Source organism: Drosophila grimshawi, unplaced genomic scaffold (genome assembly GCF_018153295.1).
Source record: "Drosophila grimshawi isolate 15287-2541.00 unplaced genomic scaffold, ASM1815329v1 contig_848, whole genome shotgun sequence".
NCBI lineage: Eukaryota > Metazoa > Arthropoda > Insecta > Diptera > Drosophilidae > Drosophila > Drosophila grimshawi.
In genome coordinates, this window is record NW_025063692.1 from 18923342 (window position 1) to 18947031 (window position 23690).

Below are 23690 nucleotides of genomic sequence, written 5' to 3' on the forward strand. Positions count from 1 at the left end.
AAAGGACAAACTAAACATAGTTTTGAAAGTAAATAAAGAGGATTTATTATGGATTTTGAGAAGTCAATATGATTTCAGTATTTTTGTGTTCTATTCGATTCTGAAATCAGACAGAAAATATCGTTCCTTATAACATTGAGGGGAATATTTTAAACTATAACTTTTAAGGCAGCTCATTCAAAATCTACATTTTAATGAAGCAAGCTTTTTTTTGTTTTATAGTAAACATATTTTAAAATTGACTTTAATTATTTTGTCGTTAGATTTGGTCAGCTGTGGACTAAAATTCAAATGAAATAAAATACAAAAAAACACTTGAAATGAAATGCCAGCGAAAATCATATTTAAATTATAAAAAGAGGTCAGCAAACGAAATAATCAACATTTAATTATCAAACCAGTGAATAGATATATCACATATATATTTTACTGTTGAGGAGTTGAGCAGGTTTCAAGATGTGCTCGAGTGAGTGTGAGTGTGTGGCACGTTCGGTGTACGCAACTCATTTGCTGCAACTCAACTCGTTGCGCGTTGCATAATGCGAAGCGCTATGAATAAGTTGAGTGAGCCGTCATCAAATGGAAGCGGCTAACCCGCCCCCTCCCACACCCCAGGCAACGGCACGTGTAATATCTTTTTAAATTTTTAATTTGTGTCGTGCAGCAGCTGGGCAAGAGGGCGGGGCAGTGGGCGGCATGGGCAAAATGTTAATCATGATGAACCAGTTAGACACACAGACGAAAAGGCGGAAAGGGATGCGAAACGGGTCCGATGACTGACTGACTGACTGACTGACTACACACACACACACACGCACACACGCGTACATGTGTGTATGTGAGCGCATGTGGGTGGCACGTGCTTTACGTCGACTCTCATGTAAAATGCATGAAAAGCAAACACGCGTGTCTTTTTCTATTTTTTCTATATTTTTTTTTTGTTGCTTTGTTTTTTTTTGTTGCGCTTACGCATAAAAGTTGTCATTTTCTTTGCTCGCTTCTTGTACTTATTATTTTCATTTTTGATGAACTACCCAAACCAATCCACCAATCCACCAGCAAGCAGCTAACTCCTCATCCACATCCACATCCACATGCGCATTTTTTTCATTTTGTACGCTGACAAATGTGTGTGTTCGCCTGGGCTGGTGCCAGCGGGTGAGTAGCCCCGGATATTTGCATAGAGATATGTAGCAAAAAAGCGTTGCAGAAAAAAAAAACGAGTCGCTTTTGTGCTGAGCCCACTCCCCATCCACATCCGCATCCTGTCTATCTCTCTGTCTCTTTCACTCATATGTCGCTGCGTGCCTTGCCATTGTTGCATGTGTGTTAAAGTCGTCGGACACTATACTATAGCCACAATGGCAACTGAACTGTGAATAGATCTCGGCACAGACTACAGACTACAGACTACAAATTGCGTGTATTTAAAAGAGGGACACAATATGGGAACAAAGAAGCATGAATCCAGCTCAAAATGATTAGAAACGCATACAAAAATAGTTCGTCAAATAGTTCAGACGGGGCAACAATTAAGTATTGTTTGTACACTTTCAGAAAGTATTCTAATTTTGTGCTCCTATAACACATACGCATCGAAGGAGACGTCTCCGTATATACCACTAGTATATATATATATATATATATATTCCTGATGTGCATCACTAGCCGATTCCATTTAACCATGTTCGTCTGTCCATCTGCTGGAATTTTTAAAATTATTATATCTATGTATCCCTATTTAAGAGGCAGTTTTTGGATCGTTGTATTATGTCATATAGCTGCCATAGGAAGAATCGATCGATAGATGAGTTTTAGCAGATTAATTTCGCTTTACGAGGGTATCTAATCTTGAAATAAATAAATAGTAAAAAAACAAAGTATTAACAAACTGCAAAGATCTGTTTGATTTGGGCGTTGAACTGAAGAAAATATTTGATTCGAAATGTGGACAAATTGTATATATATAAAACTGATGAGAAGTAAGAAAACATGTTTTGTTCTTTTAATCCATATTTCATGCACTGCAATCCGGTGACTTTATGCAAATAACTTACACACACACACACAGTGGAGACAAAGTGGAGCAGCTGTTGCATAATTTATACGTGAAACGGAAGCAGTCGGGGAGTTTATTCGAGGGACTCCCAACTGGCGGCTCTCAGATTTGGCATCGAATTATGCAGCACACAGCAGAAAGCATGCAGCAGCAGGAGCAAATGTGGCAGAGGAAGAAACAGCAACAGCAGCAGCAGCAGCAGAAGTAGCAGCAGCAGCTGTCTGCTGATTGTGCTACTGCTATTATTGCTCTGTCAGGCAGGCTGAGAGACACACAGTCAGTCAGACAGTCAGACAGACAGACAGATAGACTGACAGACAAAATTCGTGTCTCCTTGAGCCGCATAACTAAGCAAATCTCATATGTTGCTGATGTGAAACCTTTGCTCCGCATAATTTAGTGTTTATCTTGACTCTAAATGTGTTTGTTGCAACAACAACAACAACAACAACAACAACAGCAACCAGAACAACAACAACCGGAAGCATCTGCTACCAGATTTAGTGTTTTGGCTTCTTGTAGAGCAGTCGTTTAAAGAGTGCTTCTGGCGCTAGCAGACACCCGGAAATGCTTCAGACTTGAGTCACTTTGGAGCGTCTAGCAGTCAAATGAAAATGTTAATAAAATGGAAATCATTGCGAATACGTAATGCGAATAAGTAACGACAACAGCCAGCTCTGTCCACACACATAAACCATTAAATCTGATTAAAGTCTAAGAGCTGGCCGCATAAATTGGGAACAATATGCGTTCCACTCTCTGTGGAAATGTTTGATGGCTGAAAAGTGACATTTTGGTTATTTAATTGAAGAATAATTCTCATTTGAAGTGTAGGATTTTCGAAATATTATCAGCAGTGCACAATATATATATCTTTTTCAAATAAGAATTTCAAATGCTAGCTAGATGCCAAATAAATTTGGCCTGTTACCAGATACTATTTGCCATTTGCTTGGCACTGACTGACATCAGAAGGATGCCCACCGGATATCTTAACAAATTGCACAATTTACGTTGCTCCTTGTTTTGCTGAATGAGATAGGTCGGCTAGAATGGGACTTCCAAGGAGGTGTCTAATCTCTTACAGGAGCGGAAGAACTGCTCGGGAGATTCTTCTACTGTGGTCCTTATCAGAACAGGCTGACAACATGTTGCTGTGCAGAGACTTGCTACAGTTTCGCGAGAATAGATTTGATATGAATATATATATATATATATAATTTTTCTATTGTGTTAACTTTAATTTCTCAGTGAAGATAAGTAAAAACAGCGATTTAATTTCTTGAAATCCAATCAGCGAGCAACGATTGTATTCCTCGAAGCTTTGACAAAAAGTTAAGAACTTTAAAAGTTTCGCAACGATAAATTCAAAGTTAAACCTTTGCAGGAGTAAATCCAACCATCCATGAGTAAATCCTGGTACCGAACAGCAACAAATGAAGCCATCACTAAAGCGAAGCATTTGGATTTCTCTGTTTCTCTTTCTCTCTCTCTCTCTCTCTCTCTCTCTCTCTCTCTGTCTTAACACACCCAAAATGATTAATTATGAAAATCGCAGCTGGTGCAATTGGAATTGCAACACTTTGTGGCACTTGACAACAGCTGCCAACTATTTAGAAATACGAATATAAATACGAAAATCCTGGCTGCCAAAGCTGCTGCTGCTGCTGCTGCTGCTGCTCCCTGGTTGGCCATTGGGTGGCTTAAGCCACCCACTGCTGGTGGTGGGTGGCTGGGCATGGGGCTGCAGTCGCTGCATTTGAAATGTGGCCAAGTTCGGGCAGCTTCTGCGCTGCTTCGGACCAAATGCTGTCGCAGCATTTTACTCTTTCACTCGCACATTTTTGTTCTTTCTGTTTTGTGTATGCAAATTTAATTAATTTTTTTGCTTTTGTTTTTTTTTCTGTTTTCTGTTGTTACTTTTTGCACACACACAAACACCACCCACACACACAGTCACTCCCAGACATACATGACCTACTTGCAATGCCAGCAAAGGGACCCATTCCCATTTCCCTTGGTTGGCCCAATATTAATTTACAAGCAAATGACAACCAAATGGCAGACAGACAGACCAGTGCTGACATTTTGGCCTTTTTTTTCTGAAGCCGCAAAAGTTAGCATAGGCTTAATAGGTATTTGTTAAGTAATATTGCTCATTTAATACGCTGCTTATTTAATTATTGATTGTGCCATGAGTTCATCAAGCACATAAAGAGCTGATCTCGTTATTCAAATAATAACATTTCACTCATTATTAATTAACTCATATATATTCATTTATAATTTGTATTAAGTTTGTTGCGTTGCCTCAAAAGTTGTTGGCCTTTTTTCCTGCCTTTTCAGCTATCCTGTTTTTTCTTCTTTTTTTTTCACAATCGATAATTAGCTGCACTGACACATAACCCCTACTAATAAATGTGTGTGTGTGTGTGGTAGGCGTTGACACGCCCACTTGTTGGGCTTCACTGGTGCTGCTTAAGGCGTTGAGTTGTGTGTGTTTACCTACGCTTGAAATAAGCCTGAAGCTTAACATGTGAACGCTACAAATATATTTGAGGCTGACTGCCTGACAAAAGCCACACACACAACACACACACACACACACAACACACACACACAACACACACACACAACATACACAAATGATTAAGCTCACATTGCGCTTTTGTGTTGCATATTTGAAGGTCGTCGTTTTTGTGTTTTGTTTTTTTATTTTTATTTTTTATGTGTGTCATCTATCCCCCTGCCCCTTGACGTGGCCACATTTATAGTACATGCACATAATATAATCCGCACGCTTTTCGCCATTTGCGCCACAAAGTGTGCAGCATTCTTTTTGTTGTTGTTGTTGTTGTTGTTGTGTGCTTGGCAACCAAATGAAAATCAAACCAAACAACAACAAACATTGCAACATCAGCAAAAGTTTGCCACTCCCCTACCGCCCCCACCGCCCACATGCCCTGTGCGTGTCGATAAATTAGTTTTGTACTTGCCCCTTGTTGTTGGCAATTGTTGCAATAATGACGCTCCCAAATTAGAATTATGCGCTAAAGTTTTGTATAGTTGATATAAATGCTGCTTGCAATTAATTGACAAACTAATCAATTGTTATCAATTGGATATTTCAGTGCGCAGCTGCCGCACCGGCAAACAGGTGCAGATGACGGAGGCGGAGGTGCGTGGCTTGTGTCTGAAGTCGCGCGAGATATTCTTGCAACAGCCGATATTGCTGGAATTGGAGGCACCGCTGATCATATGCGGCGACATACACGGACAGTACACAGATCTGTTGCGACTCTTCGAATATGGCGGATTTCCACCGGCTGCCAATTATCTGTTTCTTGGCGATTATGTGGATCGGGGCAAGCAATCGCTAGAAACGATCTGTCTGCTGTTGGCCTACAAGATCAAATATCCGGAGAATTTCTTTTTGTTGCGCGGCAATCATGAGTGTGCCAGTATTAATAGAATTTATGGTAAGCGTGTCCCCATTATAACATTACAGATTAATTAATTATTAATTTTTAATGATTTATACATTTTGCATAGGCTTTTACGACGAATGCAAGCGTCGCTATAATGTCAAACTATGGAAGACCTTCACAGACTGTTTCAACTGTCTGCCGGTGGCCGCGATCATTGACGAGAAGATCTTCTGCTGCCATGGCGGGCTCAGTCCCGATCTGCAGGGCATGGAGCAGATACGTCGCCTAATGCGTCCCACAGATGTGCCAGACACTGGCCTGCTCTGCGATCTGCTCTGGAGTGATCCCGACAAGGATGTGCAAGGCTGGGGCGAGAACGATCGCGGCGTCAGTTTCACCTTTGGCGTTGATGTCGTCTCCAAATTCTTGAATCGACACGAGCTGGACTTGATTTGTCGTGCGCATCAGGCAAGTTATAATAATGTGGCAAAGTTGCAACAACAATTGAACTGATTGAATAACAATTTGACAATTGACAGGTCGTTGAGGATGGCTACGAGTTCTTTGCGCGCCGACAGCTCGTCACACTGTTCTCGGCGCCCAACTATTGCGGTGAATTCGACAACGCTGGCGGCATGATGACTGTAGACGATACGCTCATGTGCTCATTCCAGGTATGTGTTGTGTGTTCATCCATTGAAAACAATACAATTGTGTGATTGGCTTTTAATTTGCAGATATTGAAGCCATCGGAGAAGAAGGCCAAGTATTTGTACAGTGGCATGAACTCATCGCGACCCACAACACCGCAGCGCAGCGCCCCAATGTTGGCGACCAACAAGAAGAAATAATATATCCATCCGCTTCCATTTCCTTAAAAGGTTTAACCTCAACAAGAGCAACAACAAACAACAACAAACAACAACAAACAACAACAACAAATGAATAACTTTTATATATACACATACATACGTACATAAATATGTCGACAAATATCGTGTGCAAGTAATTAACTAGTTAAAAACGCAAAAGCAGCAAAAACAACAAAAAAAAAAACAAAAAACAAAAAAAAAAAACAAAATTCAAATGCAAACAACAATAAAGGAAGAATATCAGAAAAGAATCACCGTTTGCCAAAGTCGGCTAAAACGTGTAATTTATATATATATATATATATATATATATATATAAATAAATAAACTGATTCATATATATTTTGAATATATTGAATATGTATGTAACGCATGTTATCATTAATTGTATACAATTTCTATATTATTTATTTACTCTACATGTACATACATGTTGCTATATGCATATTGAATACACTACACCAACTAAACTAAATAATAACAATAAAAACAACAACAACAACACATTCACAGTAATTTCTTGCATTTGTTTATAAAAGGACTTGTCCTCAATTTTTATGTAATTTGATTTCCTTTTATAAGACGCAAGGAACTCCCCATACCTTCCCCCAAATTCCTAGCCCATTTACCCATATACCCTACACAAAATTGAACACGCGAAAAACAAAAGAAAAAAAAAAAGAGTGCAGCGATTTAAGCAATGAATTTATATAGGCATATTAATGTAAACCATATACGATATCTACTTATGTGTACTACAACAACCCAAAATACATGCAAAACAACAAAGCAAATCAAAGCAAATTGCAAATGCAAATCTATAACTAGGCCACAAAGTGCAGTGTTTCCAGCAACAACACTAAAGAGAAAAACGCAAAAAAACGCAAAAAAAAAGAAAGAAAGAAAAACGAATAGAGCAGCAAATTAATGTAGTTTTAATATATTTAATTTTCAATTAATGTGCGCCGTCAAATGCTAAAATTGTTAAAAAAAAAGAAAAGAAAACAAAAACAAAGGGCGCACCACAATTTGTCTAACAAGTAAAGAAAGTAAAAACAATAATGAAACTATGAAAAATGTACGACTTAAGCGTAAGGCAGTTAAACTATGTATTTGTTTATTTATTATTATTTACCTGCTTAAAACTGTATTTTATTTAATATTTTCGTTTGTTTAACTAATTTATTGTAATCTTTGATTGTATGTAAAAACTAAAAGTAATATGTAAACGAGAAAACAAGAGTAAATCATTTTTTTTTTGAGCAAGTGAAAAGTTATCAAATAATACATAAAGATATATACTAAAAATAGGTTTAAAAACAAAATGTTAACTTAAAACAACAAAACAAAAAAAAAAAAAAAAAAAAAAAAAAAAACATATTAAATAAATCGACATACAAATACATTTTAAAATTGAAATTGAGTAGGTGAATGGGCGCTTTGGTCAGTGCATTTACCGACATTTATTTTCTGTTAATAATAATAACGCAAAAAATATGTAATTGAAAAAAATATATATATTTATCATCAATCATGCCTAAAATTTGAACTTGTCTTACTCGAAAATTAAGTGGCTAATCATAAGAAACGAATTTTTACACATTACTTCGAGTACTTGAAACACCAATATTTGTGTATGTTCTTCTTTTTTTGTACTATTATTATTTTTAATTGAAAATTAGTACATATACATATACACATATAAAAATATGTAAATATATATATTGCATATATACTTATAATATAGCAAATGATAACTAATTATTTTTTTCGTCGTCGTAACTTATTAGATTGTAGTGCCTTTTTTGCCTCTCAAAACAAAATGAAAACAAATCATCAAAATAAAACGCAAGTGTAACGAAAAACTATAAAGTTTATATATATACAGAAATGCATAATATAATATGTATATGCATAAATATATATAGAGAAAATATATATACATCAATGAGAATAGTCAAAAGATGGGGGAAAAGTGTTATCATCCGCAGCTAGCAGCAACTTGCATGTCATGCGGCTTGATCAGCTTCGAGCCTGCATGATATGGCATACAAGTCAATTAATTGCAATAAAATGCATCGTTTCAACTTGCCACGTGCAACATGCAAACTCGCGAATTGGTTTATTAACGCTTTTTACTCACTACATTAATTTGTTATAACTTTTTTTGAATTGGTTAACAATATTTGTAGCTAAGAAATGATTTTAAAACTGATCTTCAATGTGTATGTGTGTGTGTGCTTGTGAGCCAAAGTGAGCAATAAATACACACACACACACACACAGCACTCTCACATAAAGAGTTACGAATAAAAAAAAAATAAAAAATGGAAGAAAACTGCTGTGGTTGAAAAACGCACCACAAATGCATCCAATACGAATAAAGAATACAAAAAAAAAAACGAAAAAAACGAAAAGAAAAGAACGATAAATAAATCAAAATATATTTATTATTAAAAATCAAATAAAAATTATTAAAAATTTATGTAAACGAAATTGCAATGTGTTTCCTTTTGTAATTTAAGATAGAGATAGATACAAAACTTTGATGGTTTTATGCTTTCAGTTGGTTCAGTGCTATAAACAATCTCCAATCTCTTTCAGCCAAACACCGCTCGAAATTGCCTTCGTTAACTACTTCATAAAACAGAAGACGCTTAACTTAGAGATTGTGGTGCTTAACTTATGCAAGGCATTCATTGTTTTATTTTCCTTACCAGACAAGTTTAAATTAAAAAAAAAAAAACAAAAAACAATTCAGACGCATTGTGTAAATGCTAAACAAAAAGCTTACGCATTTATGACTTAAAGCCCCTCACGCAGAAAGCTTTCAAAGCTTTAGCAGACTTTTGGTAAGCTTGGAAGCTGCATGGACTCCGATTGCTTTTCGGAGTCAAAGCTTAAATGTCTTTATCCTGTTGTTTAGCAGCACTGCAAGCTGTTAGATAAGACCAACGGTTCCCTAAGGACTCGCGATAGGTGTTGGTGGGTTGAATATTTGGGGAGTCCCTGCTGTGCTTTTGATGTCCTTTGAGCTATATGCCTGACATTTTTGTTAAATTAAAAACAAGTTGTATTGTGTTCTCTTTTATGTTTAACATTTATTTCATATTGTTTCGGATGGTCTTGATGATGGACAGCTTGAACCGTGAGCTCATTCATTCATTAATCATGTCACCCCAATACCAAAACAAAACAAAATAAAACTCCCTAAAATAATACAATTTAACAATTTAAACAAATGCACTACCATAACGCTTGCTCAGAGTCCAGCTCCCTAAAATATGAGACAATGATGTTCATAGGAATCTTAAACAACAAACATTAAATCATCAATACACATCTATAATTATATAGATAGCCTTTAAAGAGCTGTCAACGACATAATTGTGTTTGCTTGCGAATCTGCGGAATTCAATGAAGGGCACATCCTTGTTTCCAAATAAAATTGAAAATATAATAATTCAAATTGGTTTTCTTCCCACATTAGTTAGCTCTTTTAATACCCGTTAAATACAGATATAGTTAACTTTTAAATTCGCAATATAATTTGCGAATATTGGGAAATAAGTGAAAGATTTGAAATTGAATTGAAACCATTGCTCTGGTGAGGAACATATTTGAAGCTAATGCCTCGGTTTTTACGCGACCAGCTTTGGGCTTTGCCTAAATTATCGATTGGACATCGAGTCATCCACCTGGTGGGATTTTTCACTGGTTTAAACTGGTTCGCTGACCATGCTGAGCACTGTACAAGTTCAAAATACGTTCCGGAGAAATAAGTAGGTGCCCTTAATTGAATTCGCAGGGTGTATGTCGGTCAATAAGTTTACTTATATATTAATATAGTTATAGTTTAAGCTACCGTTTATAGTTTAACGTTTTTTTTTCTTTCTTTTTTTGTGTACTCATAAAAAAGCATCACATTTGAATTGAAATTCTTTTTAGCATGTTCGAAATACTTTCTGGGTTCTTCGTTTTAGTTTCAGTTTTTAGGTAGAGCTGCATACAAAGATGATCATACCTGTTGATCACATGTACATCATAATATCAAATATATGTGAACAGCATTTATGTGCACCCAGACACAGACACATTTCTCATTAGTGTTTCTTTCAACATTGAATAGAATATTTATGCATTTGCATTTCTTTGCATTTCTTTTAGTTTTACTTGGCTAATTGTCTTTATGACCATAAATTCATGATTTAACACTAGACATATACACATTTATATAATCATATGCAAATACGCTTACAGCTCTAACATTTAAAATCGTATGTAGCTATGAGTGCATGTATGTATGTATGTGTGTGTGTGTGTGTGTGTGTGTGTGTGTGTGTGTGTGGGGTATATGTCTGGTCTGTTTCATTTGAAATTCAAAGCGAGTTGTATTTTAGCTTTTATGCACGGTCAGTTTTGTATATACATATATATATATATATTTTGTATATTGCTGAGTGAGACTAATTGTCTGCCATTCACCCAATTTCCAAAATATATATAATATATTCATTGTTAATTTCACCAGTTAAGTAGTCAACATTTGACAACTAGTACTTTTAAGAACAAGTATACCAATGCTGTATCTAAAATATGCACAGTTGGTAGGTATTCGTTGACACATACCATATATGTACATATATTTATATAAATATATTTGTATATATATATATATATATGTGTGTATATATTATATGGTGCATCGGGCGGAGCAATGATTAACCTTACTGGTTTGATATTCACACACATATGTATTTAGTTATATGTATATATAGTAATAGTATGGAGTAATTACTCTTAATAATTGTTTTGCATACCATGCACGCCCACGCTCACATCTGATCATTCATTATATTTAAAGTTTTCCGGGGTAATACTGTGGGGGGTATTACCACTTGCATTTACAATTAACTTGATTGTGGGTAGCAACACAGATTCAGCACGTGTCTGAATTCTTTAACTGCATTTTGTGGCTCTGCATTTGTTTTTGGCATTTGATTATTTCAAAACTATTCGTGGAATATATTTGAATTTTAAGGATGCAAAAGTTGTACTTGAAGAGTGTTTCTCCTTTTTTCTTTTCTTGACTGCTTTACAATTTGCGTGTTTTAGTTGCAAATTGATTTCTTTTATTTATCGATTAATATATGATTTGTGTTCTATATTAATCCAATGCGGAATGCAATACAAAAGCCACAAAAAAGCCAAAAAATAGATATAGATCAATATCAATACATATATGTTTTGTTAATAGGCACCATATGTATCGTGTATAGGACTGGAAATCTTTCAGATATGTATCCATCAGCTGCATGTCTGTATGTATTTAAGCACATTTTAGGTGAAACCGCCACTTTATGTTTTCTCTGTATTTTTTATTATTTTTAATTAGTTATTCTTGCTGTAAGTGTATTTTTTGTATATGGTGATTAACTATGCATACAAAATGGTTTTCTGTTTGTTTCTGCTTTCAATATATCCATTTAGACTGCTGTTTGTATATTTATACTATTCATTTTTCAATTACAACATACATATGTGTGTAGACATATATTGGTTAAATACTTCATTTGCATATACATTTTATTGAACGATGATAACTGAGTACTAACACATTCATATGGTAGTCGAATATATGGGTTTTTTTTGTTTATGTTTTTGTTTTTGTTTTTGTTTTTGTTTTGGAATAGTTTATACTTATTTCATGTTTACGCTGTTCTACCATTCATAAAACCATCAATATTTGCCACACAATTTGTATTTGATCGTATGCCCGTTTCTCAATATCAATATTAATATGTGTCCTTCTAGTAAGGAGCGAGTGAGTAGTTTGATTTTGTAGTTTGAATATCAACGCATATTCACTTAATTGAATTGTATTCAAGTTTAGTTACATTTTTCTATTTAATTTCAATTAAAATGTCAATTTCACATTTAAGCTTAATGCTTACTGCTTACCATTCAAATGGAAACAATTTTAAATCGCTTAGACACTCAATTAACTCTTAAACATTGACTAAATTCTATAAATACCACATCCCCACAAATGCCTATCCAAAATGCCTCCACTCCAATCCAAGTGGGACTCATCGAAGTCCCAACTCCTTTGCTACGACTAATCCAAAAATCCAATTGCCAATACAAGCCATATTAAATGCTCCTGTAAATAATGCCACCCCCACCACCCACCACCCCACCCCCCATCTTTCAACATTCCATCTGGGTACTATGGTATCCCATTTTGAAACCGAAACTGAATCGCTAACGTTTTGCTAAAAATAAATGTACAATAATTGCTCTTGCTAAAACATTTAGATAATACTTGCACTTTATCGTCATCATTTGTCCTCTGTAACTTTTTTGCTTTTCGTCTACCTACATTCAGCCCAACTTCCGTCACCAGTTTTAGCTATATATAGATATAGCATACATATATATGTATATATACAGATATATATATATATATTTATGTATACATATATGCATCTGGTTTTTACGGCTTCTTGCGTTTGGCAAACATCTGGGACCACAATCGGAATCAGACATCCGTTGATTTTGGCACCGCACCCGTTTCGGGGGCAACCTGTTGGTGACTGTCTGGCTCCTGCCCCTCGGGCTGCCGCTCCAGATGCACCTGCACCAGATGTTGCTCAATTTGCTCCTCTTCATCCACCTCCATGTCACCAGCCAATGTCTCGCTACGTTGCAGACGGCGCTTATTGGAGCTGCCTGTGCCATATCGGGACGGGGCATTTGTTGGCACCGGCACACGTATTTGAAACTCATCATCCGCCATCTCGATGCAGTCCAGATGCCTCATGTCCCTGCCACTTGTAGACGCAGCCGATGCCGATGCCGCTGCCGCAGCAGCCGCACTTGTCGAGGGCTCATCGTCCAATGCCTCCGATGGCCGTGACGAGGATGTTGAGGTGGTCGCTGTCTCTGTTTTGCCCCTCTTCACACCTTGCTTGCGGCCAGCGGGCACATCGTGCAGCGCCAGCTTCTCGAGGCGCAAGTCTGCGATTGCGGCCAACGGACGCATTGACTCATCGATGTGGACAAGGACAAATGGTAGCTTGAGCGATAGTTCGCCGCCCATGCCGCTTAATGTTAGCTTGACCTTCACGTAGTACGACACATAAATGGCGAACACATTGCGATCCTCACCAAAGCCGGGTGCACCCGTCACATTGCCAGCGGCAGTGTTTGGTGGCTGTGGCATGCCAATGGGTATGGCCGGACTGGGCAGCGGTTGTCCCGTTAGCAATTGGGCTGCCTGCATTACAAAGTTCGGTGAACGTATAGCCGATGCGGCGATGACGCCAGTTATCTCATCCGGCTCGGTGCTGCGCTGCAGTGTATCCTCCAGAGCTATCCAGTTCTTGGTAGGTCCACGCTGCGGACGCAGCGCCACAGTCGTATTGAGTTGGCCACCAGGTGGCACGGTCCGATCAACCGGCGGCAACACATTGTCCGAATCGGCGACTACGTTCTTGAACTTGCCATTGTTGAACATGCAGACATCCACGTGCTGAATGGCGCAAACCTGTCAATAAAATGACGAAAAACTATAGTAAGACAAGGAGAGAGCGAGAGCGAGAGCGAGACAGACAAATAAAAGCAATAACAGTGTCAGTGGGCCATTGGGCCATTGGGCCATTGGGCTTGCCACTCAAACTGGGGCGGCTTAACAATAATATACGAACGCAATTTTATATCAATTTCAATACCAATATCAAGGACATGAAAAACTCGCTGGCCCTGTATATATATATATAGATATATATATTAAACAAGTTGCAACAGCGAGTTATACGAAAGTGGCATACTCTAAGTAGATGTCAGTTAGTCTCGGGTTTAGTTAGTTAACCATTTATTTGGAATAATTATGAATATAAATTGTATAAATCTGTTTATATTTATGTAAAACGAAAGGCTTCTGGAATAATATAAATAAATGTATTTTAGTCGTTGTCTTAGTTTGTTCTACTCTACAAAGCTTAAGAAGCTCCTCAGCAAGTATTTAATATCAGTAAACTAAAAGTTTTTTGTCGCTTTTATACAAATAGTTTCTTTACATTGCTTGTTGTTCGGTGAGCTCTTTAAATAATTTAAATATGCTTTTCGCTGGATCCAGGGCATGTTTGCTTTTTCTTATATTATTCATATATTCCAATGTAATTCGCTGTGAATTCAGGGAAGCCCCAAAGACGAACACCGACCGGACTCAAAATATATCAGTAAATGAATATATTCTGATTTGATTTCCCATTTAAGCATTATGTTTAGCAAGGCTATTAAACATTGAATTACATTTCTTTTTAACTTGACCTTTAGTTAAATATATAACAAGCAGTTAAATTGCGTTTCATTTAATGGCGTCACAGCCAACAACATAGCCAAGTGGGTCTTTTTGCACAGCACAGCAAATTGAGGCCGTGACACATGTTCAATGTGTCCTCTTTTATGAGTACATGTTGGTATCTCTGTGTTTGTGTGTATGTGCGTGTGTGTGTGTGTGTGTGTGTGTGTGTGTGTGTGTGTGTGTGTGTGTGTGTGTGTGTGTGTGTTTGTATACAGCCTGAAATTATGGTGACATTATTTGATTGCGTTGTCGCGCTTACTTCAATCTTATCTAGGGGCAAGGCAATCAAAAGTAATGCACTCAATTACGCCGGTAAATGTGGACATTGGCCAAAGACGGACACACTTGCTGTCAGATAGGTGAACGAGGGGCTGGCGGCAGATGGTGGGTAGTACAGGGACAATGTCAGGGAAAAGGAATTATAGCTATTGCCAATGCCACCGAAATTGATTTGGCATTTGTTGCTCCTTATTTTTTGTTGCTTGCTTGTTTAGGATTTTAGCTGTAATAATGAGGCTCATTTATAGATGCAGAGCATGGCCTACAAATTGTTACCCATCCGTTGATGGGTTGCATGGGGTTAGAATGTATTGGGTTTATCGTTAAAAGGTCGCCTAACATTTCATTTGAACCTCACAAAATTTGTACACATATTTTACACACATTCCTCTGTAGCTTGTGCAATTTAACACCTGGCGTAGTTCATCTGATTCAAATTCCGATTAATCACTAAGCAGTAATTATTAAGAGATGCATCAGCATTTACCACAGCGTAATTTGATAATTGAACATGGACCACAAAGCTCAGTGCACAATACGCAAAATATTTCTAATTCAAATTCGTTGGAAATAAGATCCACTTTTCAAGGCAATACAAATGGAAACCCAAATAAAATATATGTGCAGAAATGCAGTGAAGCAATTGTAGATATATATTTACACAAATATTATTTACTTTATTACTATTTATTTATTTATTTTCATCTGTGCACATGTAAATGTATGTAAATTGACGCAACTGTTGCAAATATTGACTCCAAGAACAACATTTAGCAGTTGCTAAATATTCGATTGTAGTTTGTGTTTGTAATTGCGGAAGGCGAGTTGAACAAGTTTAACAAATTGTTAACTAATTTGAGTTGGCTTCAAAGCATAAACCTTATTTCACTTAATGCTTGTTGTTTTTGACATTTTATCTGATTAATTTTGCTTGGCTGGTTTTTGCTTAAAGCAATCCGAGTCTGTTGTAATTGATTTCTCCGTTGTTTTTCCTACCCAAGATACAGCCCACTTATAGTTGCTCCCCACAATGCTGCTCACAATGCTCCTTGTAATGCCAATATCCTCTTACTATCTTTATCCATCTTTCCTTCGCTACATGGCTGCATTGTGCGTCTGGTTATGCAGAATTATCTCGATTTCTAACTACAACTAACCAATTTTTTGTGCGCCTTGCCTCATTGTGAACTTTTGTTGCCGCCAGTGGGGATTTCCCCGCAAGCAACACAAACTCACCCAAACACACACTGATTTTGTGTTGGGTGTTTGGACAACCCCTTCACAGTATTCACAAGTACGCATAAAATATGTATGTACGGTAAAGTTTTTTTTCATTTAATGCCGCCTTTTGAAGATGACACTGAATATACATATATATATTTATGTATATATATTTAATATCAAGGCTATATTTGGTATTTGTAAATTGAATTTATATTGATTTTTGGCCAGGCCATGCGTAAATTGCCAAACGAAGATTTATGTAAATTACATCAATAACAAATTGATATACATGTTTTGTATTGTATTGTTGCTGAGCTGCCTTTTTTTTTGTATTATTATTATTTAGTTGACTGTGAACAATTGTACTCTGATGTGTCATGGCTTTTATTACATTGACAGCAAAAATAAACAACCCCTTCGACCACCCTATTGTCGAACTTGTTGCTACGAGTAGTTAGTTTAGGGTGACCTTGTCAGCTTCTTACAGCTGGACTTTTATTCGAAACCACCAAGCGAACGGGCAAAATACACTCAGAGAACAAGTCGATGTGCAGTTTAGAGAGTTGCTTTGAAAACTATACGACAAATGTTGGTTTTTAGAAATATTCGAATTTGGTTTGTTTTTGTTTCTATTGTTCAGAAATATGTTTCTTAATAATACAAAAAATAACTCAAAAGCTGGTATCATTTTAATTCAGAATATACTATTTAGTTTGTTTTTTTTTTCGACAGCTATGTTAAACTTTAGCAGCGTCTGCATTAGTTGCTTTGTTTATTTAACATTAAATTCTGTGAATTTAAATAATATTCAAAATGCTTTCATATGCAAAATTTAAAAATACTAATGCTTAATAGTAATATAAGTAACAAAAAAGCTAAGAGTAAATAACCAGAAAATTCGATTTTTTTTTAATTATTGCAGAATGTACTTAGGAATTAAAAAAAAAACTTTTCTTTAGAGACACACAATAATCCATTTTAGAAACATGGTTTCTGAATAATTAGTTGGTGCCAAAAGTAGTTTTGCTGAGTGTACAAATATGTTGTATACGCTTGTAAGATAAAAGCAAAGCTATGCTAAAAAAAACTTTAAGCAATAGAGCACAATGTGGCCATAAAAAAGCGAACTGTACACATACATTAAGAATCTTATGTATATTTAATAAAGCGCAAAGAGCAAAACAATATTGAAACAAAAATAAAAAAACAAGCATTCTACTTGAATTTGTAATACAGTTTTTAGACTGCCTCATCAAATATTTAAATGCAAGCGATTTACATAGATGCAGCAAAACATTCCACTAACCACGAGTAGATATATATATATATATATATATATATATATATATATATATATTTAAATTGGCTTTTTTTTCCCAAAATACCATTGGTGGAAAGTACTAATGGAAAACAGAGCCCATGATAACAACAGATGACATATTCCATGCCTGTAGGAGTCTGTGTAGATAAACAAATTCTGTTTAAGCTTAAGCATGTGAAAATATTACACATTAAATTGCTTTGAATATGGATGATTTGACTTGTTTTGTGTATTTGTGCATTCAATGTGTGAAGTGGCTGCCCTTTTATTGCTCGTGCTAAATGCAGACAGTTCGACAAGCTAATTCGGTTTGCAAAATGTTTTATTACATTTTCCATAACAAATTTGATTTTCTGAAATAAGAATGTATTATACAAATTTGTCTTATTGTATATCTGCAGCTTTTTTGTTGTTGTTTTTTTCCCCCGTTTTATTTTCCGTTTTATATTTAAAAATAAATGCTGTATTTCTGCTTGCACATGCATATTTCACTTCCGTTTTCTGTTTGCTCTTTTCATTTGTCTGATTGGAGTACAATCATTGTAACAAACCGTACCACATCCTCTCCTCCTCTCCTCCTCTCCGGCTGTCCATACACTTTTCTATCTGTTTGTCCGTGTGTTCATCAATAAACAATGTGCTGTGAAAATATTGTCACTTCGATAGTATCTACAATAACCGCTTGACAGGTTTTCCACGCCTGCAAAACATTTGCCAATGCACTCAAGCCTGAAGGCGTCTGCCTGACTTCTACCGAGTGTCTTAAATGAGTCTCTAGAGTTATAAGACACACTCTCTTTCTGTATATATATATATATATATACATATTATTCTGTACAGACCTGAGTCAGAACTCCTACAAAATTTCTAGGACATGCCATTTGCTTTCTCTCTCTATCTATGCGTCCTGTTGCCGTTGTTGAATTGCGGCTTGTATACTTTTGCACATTGCATTAGCATCAAGTGGCCGGAAGCAACTTTATGTGGCATGTCATCGATATGTCTATGGAGCAAACTAGACTACAAGTGCAACAGCTGTGTTGGCAAACCACCAACGGGAATGAAAACGACACCAATGCTTTTCCATATCGCTTATCTTTGCTGGATTGGCAGACATTGCGTATACGCAATATCTGTCAGAATAGCTAATGCCGCCGCCATAAACATCGAGTTGGAAAAGACATGATGAAGCCGATTGCATTTATGCCGCATTTTTCTAGATATTTACAAGTCAATTTTCAACCATTCAAGCATATCGCTTATATGCAAAATGTAGGCTGAGCCATGGTTTTGCACAAAAGTTAGTAGATGATGGTGTTTCACTCGCAACTGTGGCAACTGTACACAAGCAAGGAGTAGCAACAAATATGAATGCTCGATTAGGAGATACCCTTTGCTTTTAAGTCTTTGTCTCTCATAAGCAGTTCAAGTCTGATTTTGTATTTGCCTATGTTTTGCCATCGATAATCGATTGGTGCTTTGCATATTCCTTTCACTTTTTCCGACAGACAGACGGAAATGGTTAAATCGACTCGGTTGAAGAATATATAGCTTGCTAATGAGATCGGAGCTACCTTCTTCCGCCTGCTAACAACATTATACCCTTTTTAGACATTTTTAATGGGTTCAGGGTATAAAAAAGGAATTGCTTAAGAATGTTAACAAAGAGCAAACGGATGCGGCACAAGTTGAGCTGAGCTCAGCAGGCGAGCTGTATAGAGACAGATATATACATATATATGTACATATATATATATATATATATACATATATATATATATATATATAAATATAAATAGATAAATGGAGCCAGCCGGAGGCGTGAGCTCTGCATACGCACACACTCACATCACTTCAGGAACATTTGGCAAAAAGTGACGATGTAAAATTGTAGCACACGTTTGTGGGCAGAATTTGCCATTAATACGTTTCACAAGCTCTGACAACTTAGTACTGTAGAAGAATCAAACATTTTGTCGCATAAAAACTCATAGCTCAGAAAACGCCTTAAACTTAAAGAACAAAACGAAAAGCTGTACAATTTAAGAGCGAAACCAGTGTCTATGGTGATAAGTACATACTTCCGGGAAGCACAAGTTGTTTATAGAAATTGTGTATTATTTGCCAGTTGCTAAGATTTTATGTGACAGAAATTGACTCCTTAATCCACAGTGCGTTTATGTGATTATAGCTGCAGTGTGTGTGTGTGTGTGTGTGTGTGTATATATATATATATGGTAAAATTTGGTTACTACTTGTGTGTTCTTAGCTCAAGCAAAAGGGTCTTCTAGCTCGTTGAAAGTCGCCACAAGCACAATAGCAAGACATGTGCATGTGTGTTTGTGTGTGTGTCTGTCTGTGTTTGTGTGTGTGTGTGCTTATGTTAAAAAGTAAAACCCATAAAATGTATAAACACAATTTTCACTCGAGCAGCCCCTTTTGTCAGTCCTCACACAGCCCGTCCCCACTTTAGACTTCATCTCAATGTCAACTTTTTGTACGCTTTCCTTTTTTCACTTGCCTCGACCAGGTTGTCAGTTGGTTTGCGTTCTGTTGCTTTCTCCCTCTTTTTATATACCTTGAATTCACAGCAAATTTGTGGAAAGGGTATAAGGGTTTTGTGCAAATGTATGCAACATGTATGTAGCAGGAGGCATCCGGTTCAATAGCCAAGTCGATATAGCCATGTCAGTCTGTCCATCTATATAAAACGCGGATCTCAGAGTCTAAAAGAGAGTTAGAGACTTCAAATTTGGAAAATAACTTTTCATATACCTCGTGCAAAACAAGTTTAATCATCATTTTATCAAAAACTGCCTAAGTTTTACGAATATCGATACATATCGTTTTGCGATAACTATAAAAGCCACAATTTTAAGCACAGAAACTTCCAATTGACATATAGTTTACATAGATGTATTTTTGAGTAACTGTACAAAGGTCGTCAAGATCGGATAAGAAACATCGAAGTTATAGTCGAAAACGTATTCTGAACATGAAATAAAAGTAAATTAAAACTAGAATATATTTAACAGCTGGCTGCAGGGTATCTAGTAGTCGAGTCAAGTCGAGTCGAGTCGAGTTGAGTGTTTCTTGTGTCGCCCTTCCTTTGTCGAGTGGCTGAATACTCAAGAGATTGCACATTCCAAGCGCTCTTCACAACTTTTGCAGTTGCCGCCGGACGACATTTGCATTTGTGTGCGCACTTCGCTGCTTAGCGGCTCAAGTTTGCTAGTTGCCATTTGCCGTTTGCCGTTTGCCATTTGCGATTTGCCGTTTGGCAGCTGGCCTAAAACGGCATGTCAAGTGTTATTCGCAGCGGGTCATTCGATTTGTTAGCCAGGCGTATGAGCAATGTTCGGTTGCTAAACAAAAACACAATGAAAAAACACTTGAAGCCGCAGGCGAAATACTCTTGAAACTCGAACTCTTTCAGCTCCAATTTCGGCTGGGTGTTAAATACTATGCAAATACAATTATCACGTGAAATTTGATTAGCAACTCTAAAATCTCATTCGAGTAAATTGTACAATTAAAAAAAAACACAAAACACTAACAGTAGCTGACAAAAGGAAGTCGGCGTGTTTTGATGACATGCCCAAAGGCCAAAGCTGATTTCTGTGTAAAAGTACACTGATTACTTTGCTGATTATGTTGATGGTTGCAGGTTTCTTACTTCCATGCAACACTGATTACTTGGCCAATTGATTGCTGCAGCTACTTGTCAGCTCCCGCATCAAATCAACTTTGCTTTGCTTATGGCATCAGTGGCTCGATGGTAATCAGTAATCAGATTAAATAGATAGATTAATCTCAACAGCTCGTTCAACCACAAACAGCATGGATTAATCGAAATGACCGCTTTCAGTTAGGGCAGAGTGCACAAACGTGCGTGTTTTTAATATTAATACGACGCTTTGCACTTGGCCATATCAGAATAACTGATTTATTTATGTAAGAATTTCATTGTGTGCTCGTGCATGCAAGTGTCTGTGTGTGTGTGGGTGTGTGAGAGGGAGGGGGAGAGGTTTTGTCGAGCGTTTAGAACGCCCGCTGGGCCGTGAGTTGTTTTCATTGTGTTTATGGCTACAATTCGACTTGATACGAAAAGCGAGGCAATTGACTTACATGCATTTGCCATTTGAGCCATAGAACAACAATGTCAACAAGAACAACAACAACAGCAACAACAAAGAACAATAACACATTGCAAAGTAGACATATATATATAGAGAGAGTGAGAGAGAGAGAGAGAGAGAGAACGTTCAACTGGACATAGATAAATTGAAAGATGTCGACAACATTCAGCACATATTTTGCCATTACTTTGTGATACTTTTGGCACACACTCAGACACACTCACACACACACACACACACACACACACACACACACACACATGTTTAGATATAGATGTATTTTTGTGGCAACAGTTAGCAGATGTAAAGCACAAATCGTAAAAACCATCTAAATGGCTGCTGTGTGTGGTCCAAAGTCAGTTCAATGGCACCAAATGCACTTGAAGCAATTGGAGCAAATGGCCGACAAAAACAAAAAACAAAAAACTCTTGGGCATTTGTGGATAGTTGCATGCACCTGCTGCAAGTTAGAAGTGGCCAGTTGATTGACTGTGATAACTTTAACGGTAACTTGCTTGCCAAATGAGGCCATACCATGCTCATAAATATAAAACTCTTTTGCCTGGTTTTCTGACCAATATATGCAAGGATGTTCTGCATGTTTCTGTGTGTGTGTCTTTGGATGTGGGAGTGTATTTGTGTATGTGTTAGTGTTGATGTGCGTGTCCGTAAGTGCTTGCTACCCACTTAGTAATATGGCGACGTTGCACATAATTCAATTACTTCTTTAACCAGATAGGGAATGAGAGCTAGGATCAAGGGGCTGGGGGATATAGACTAGCAGATGGGTGCTGGGGACTAGGAGACAGGGTCTACTGTTAGGGGCAAAGATAATGCCATTGGCGACCCTTTACCTTGCCTGGCATTTATTCATTATTCATTGCATATTTTACGACTTGCAACTGAATGCAACAGTTTTCTCAACGTTGCGTGTGCATTATTTATGGGGAGGGTGATGGGTGGGGACAGGCTGTCAGACAAGCAGGCAGACGGACAAGCAGGCCAGACAAACATTTATACTGGAAACACTAAAAAACCATAAATCATTTGCTGGTAACCGTGTCTAGCCAGAGTCAGAATATTTATGAGCCCGAACAAGGACAAAGTTAAAGTTAGACAAACCTAACGAGCTGAAAATAGCTAAGAATCTTATAATCTATGTGTATATGGTTAGAAAGATACGGAATCAAGTGTGAAGCTATCCATCTATCTATCACATATAAGTAGGTCACTGGACTTAAGCATGTTTGGTCTGCTTAACTTCAGTTCGATAAGATTGATGCGGCATACACAAAAATTGTTTTTGTTCATTTTTTGTTAAAGGAGTACTTACACTCAGAGGAAAAAAAAACAATAGCTTTAAAACTAAAATCTCTCAACTGCTGTGTTTGAACACAGTTGCTGTTTAGCTTTTCCGACTATATGAATTTCCAAACTATCTAAAATATTTGTGAAATTTGAAAATATTAATATTTAATAATTACTAGCAGCAACAAAAAGATAATACAAAAGTTATATGTACACATATAAAACAACACATTTGACAATATACATATTTTTTTCTAAATCTTAGACAAAAAGTACCCTGGAATTTAAAAAAAGAGGTTTTAGAAAGACACAGCCTTTTGTTTTAAGAATATACTTTGTAAATAATAAGTTGAGTTATCCTTGGCACCAAAAGTGTGACAATTATCCAAAATTAGAGCTGATTTTTTTGAGTTTATATACTTAAATGTTGTAATACAACTAACAAAAAAAAAACCAAATATTTAAGACACAGGATTGTTCGGCCTGAAGTTGTGCTATATTTCTTTCTCAAACACGTCTGGTCACTTTTTAGTTTATTCACCACGATTCAGATCAGATGTTCTGCTTCAACCTGGCGATCACACAAATGTTATCGATCGATATCGATATTATATGTTAAGTACATGGCTGCATGATAAGTTACAGATGTTATGTTACAGTCTTAATACTAAGCTAGTGGTTAGCTAGCTGCA

The 23690-nt window shown here is 36.8% G+C and overlaps 2 protein-coding genes across 3 annotated transcripts in view; one reads left to right on the forward strand and one right to left on the reverse strand.

The window, feature by feature from the left end:
* Positions 1-6635, forward strand: part of LOC6565163 (serine/threonine-protein phosphatase beta isoform) — a 29044-nt gene extending 22409 nt beyond the window's left edge. The window contains exons 3-6 of one of the 2 annotated variants that reach the window (XM_001991499.3): positions 5191-5538; positions 5612-5955; positions 6027-6161; positions 6225-6635. In XM_001991499.3, the coding sequence (XP_001991535.1) occupies positions 5191-5538; positions 5612-5955; positions 6027-6161; positions 6225-6338 (941 nt within the window). In that variant the 3' untranslated portion in view covers positions 6339-6635. The remainder of the gene's footprint in view (positions 1-5190; positions 5539-5611; positions 5956-6026; positions 6162-6224) is intronic. The other variant, XM_032738076.2, reaches the window with a different exon arrangement.
* Positions 6636-12854: 6219 nt separating this feature from the next.
* The window catches only part of LOC6565162, a 51923-nt gene continuing 41087 nt past the window's right edge, over positions 12855-23690 (reverse strand). The window contains exon 7 of the mRNA XM_043216094.1: positions 12855-13908. Coding sequence (XP_043072029.1) covers positions 12901-13908 — 1008 coding nt within the window. The 3' untranslated portion in view covers positions 12855-12900. The remainder of the gene's footprint in view (positions 13909-23690) is intronic.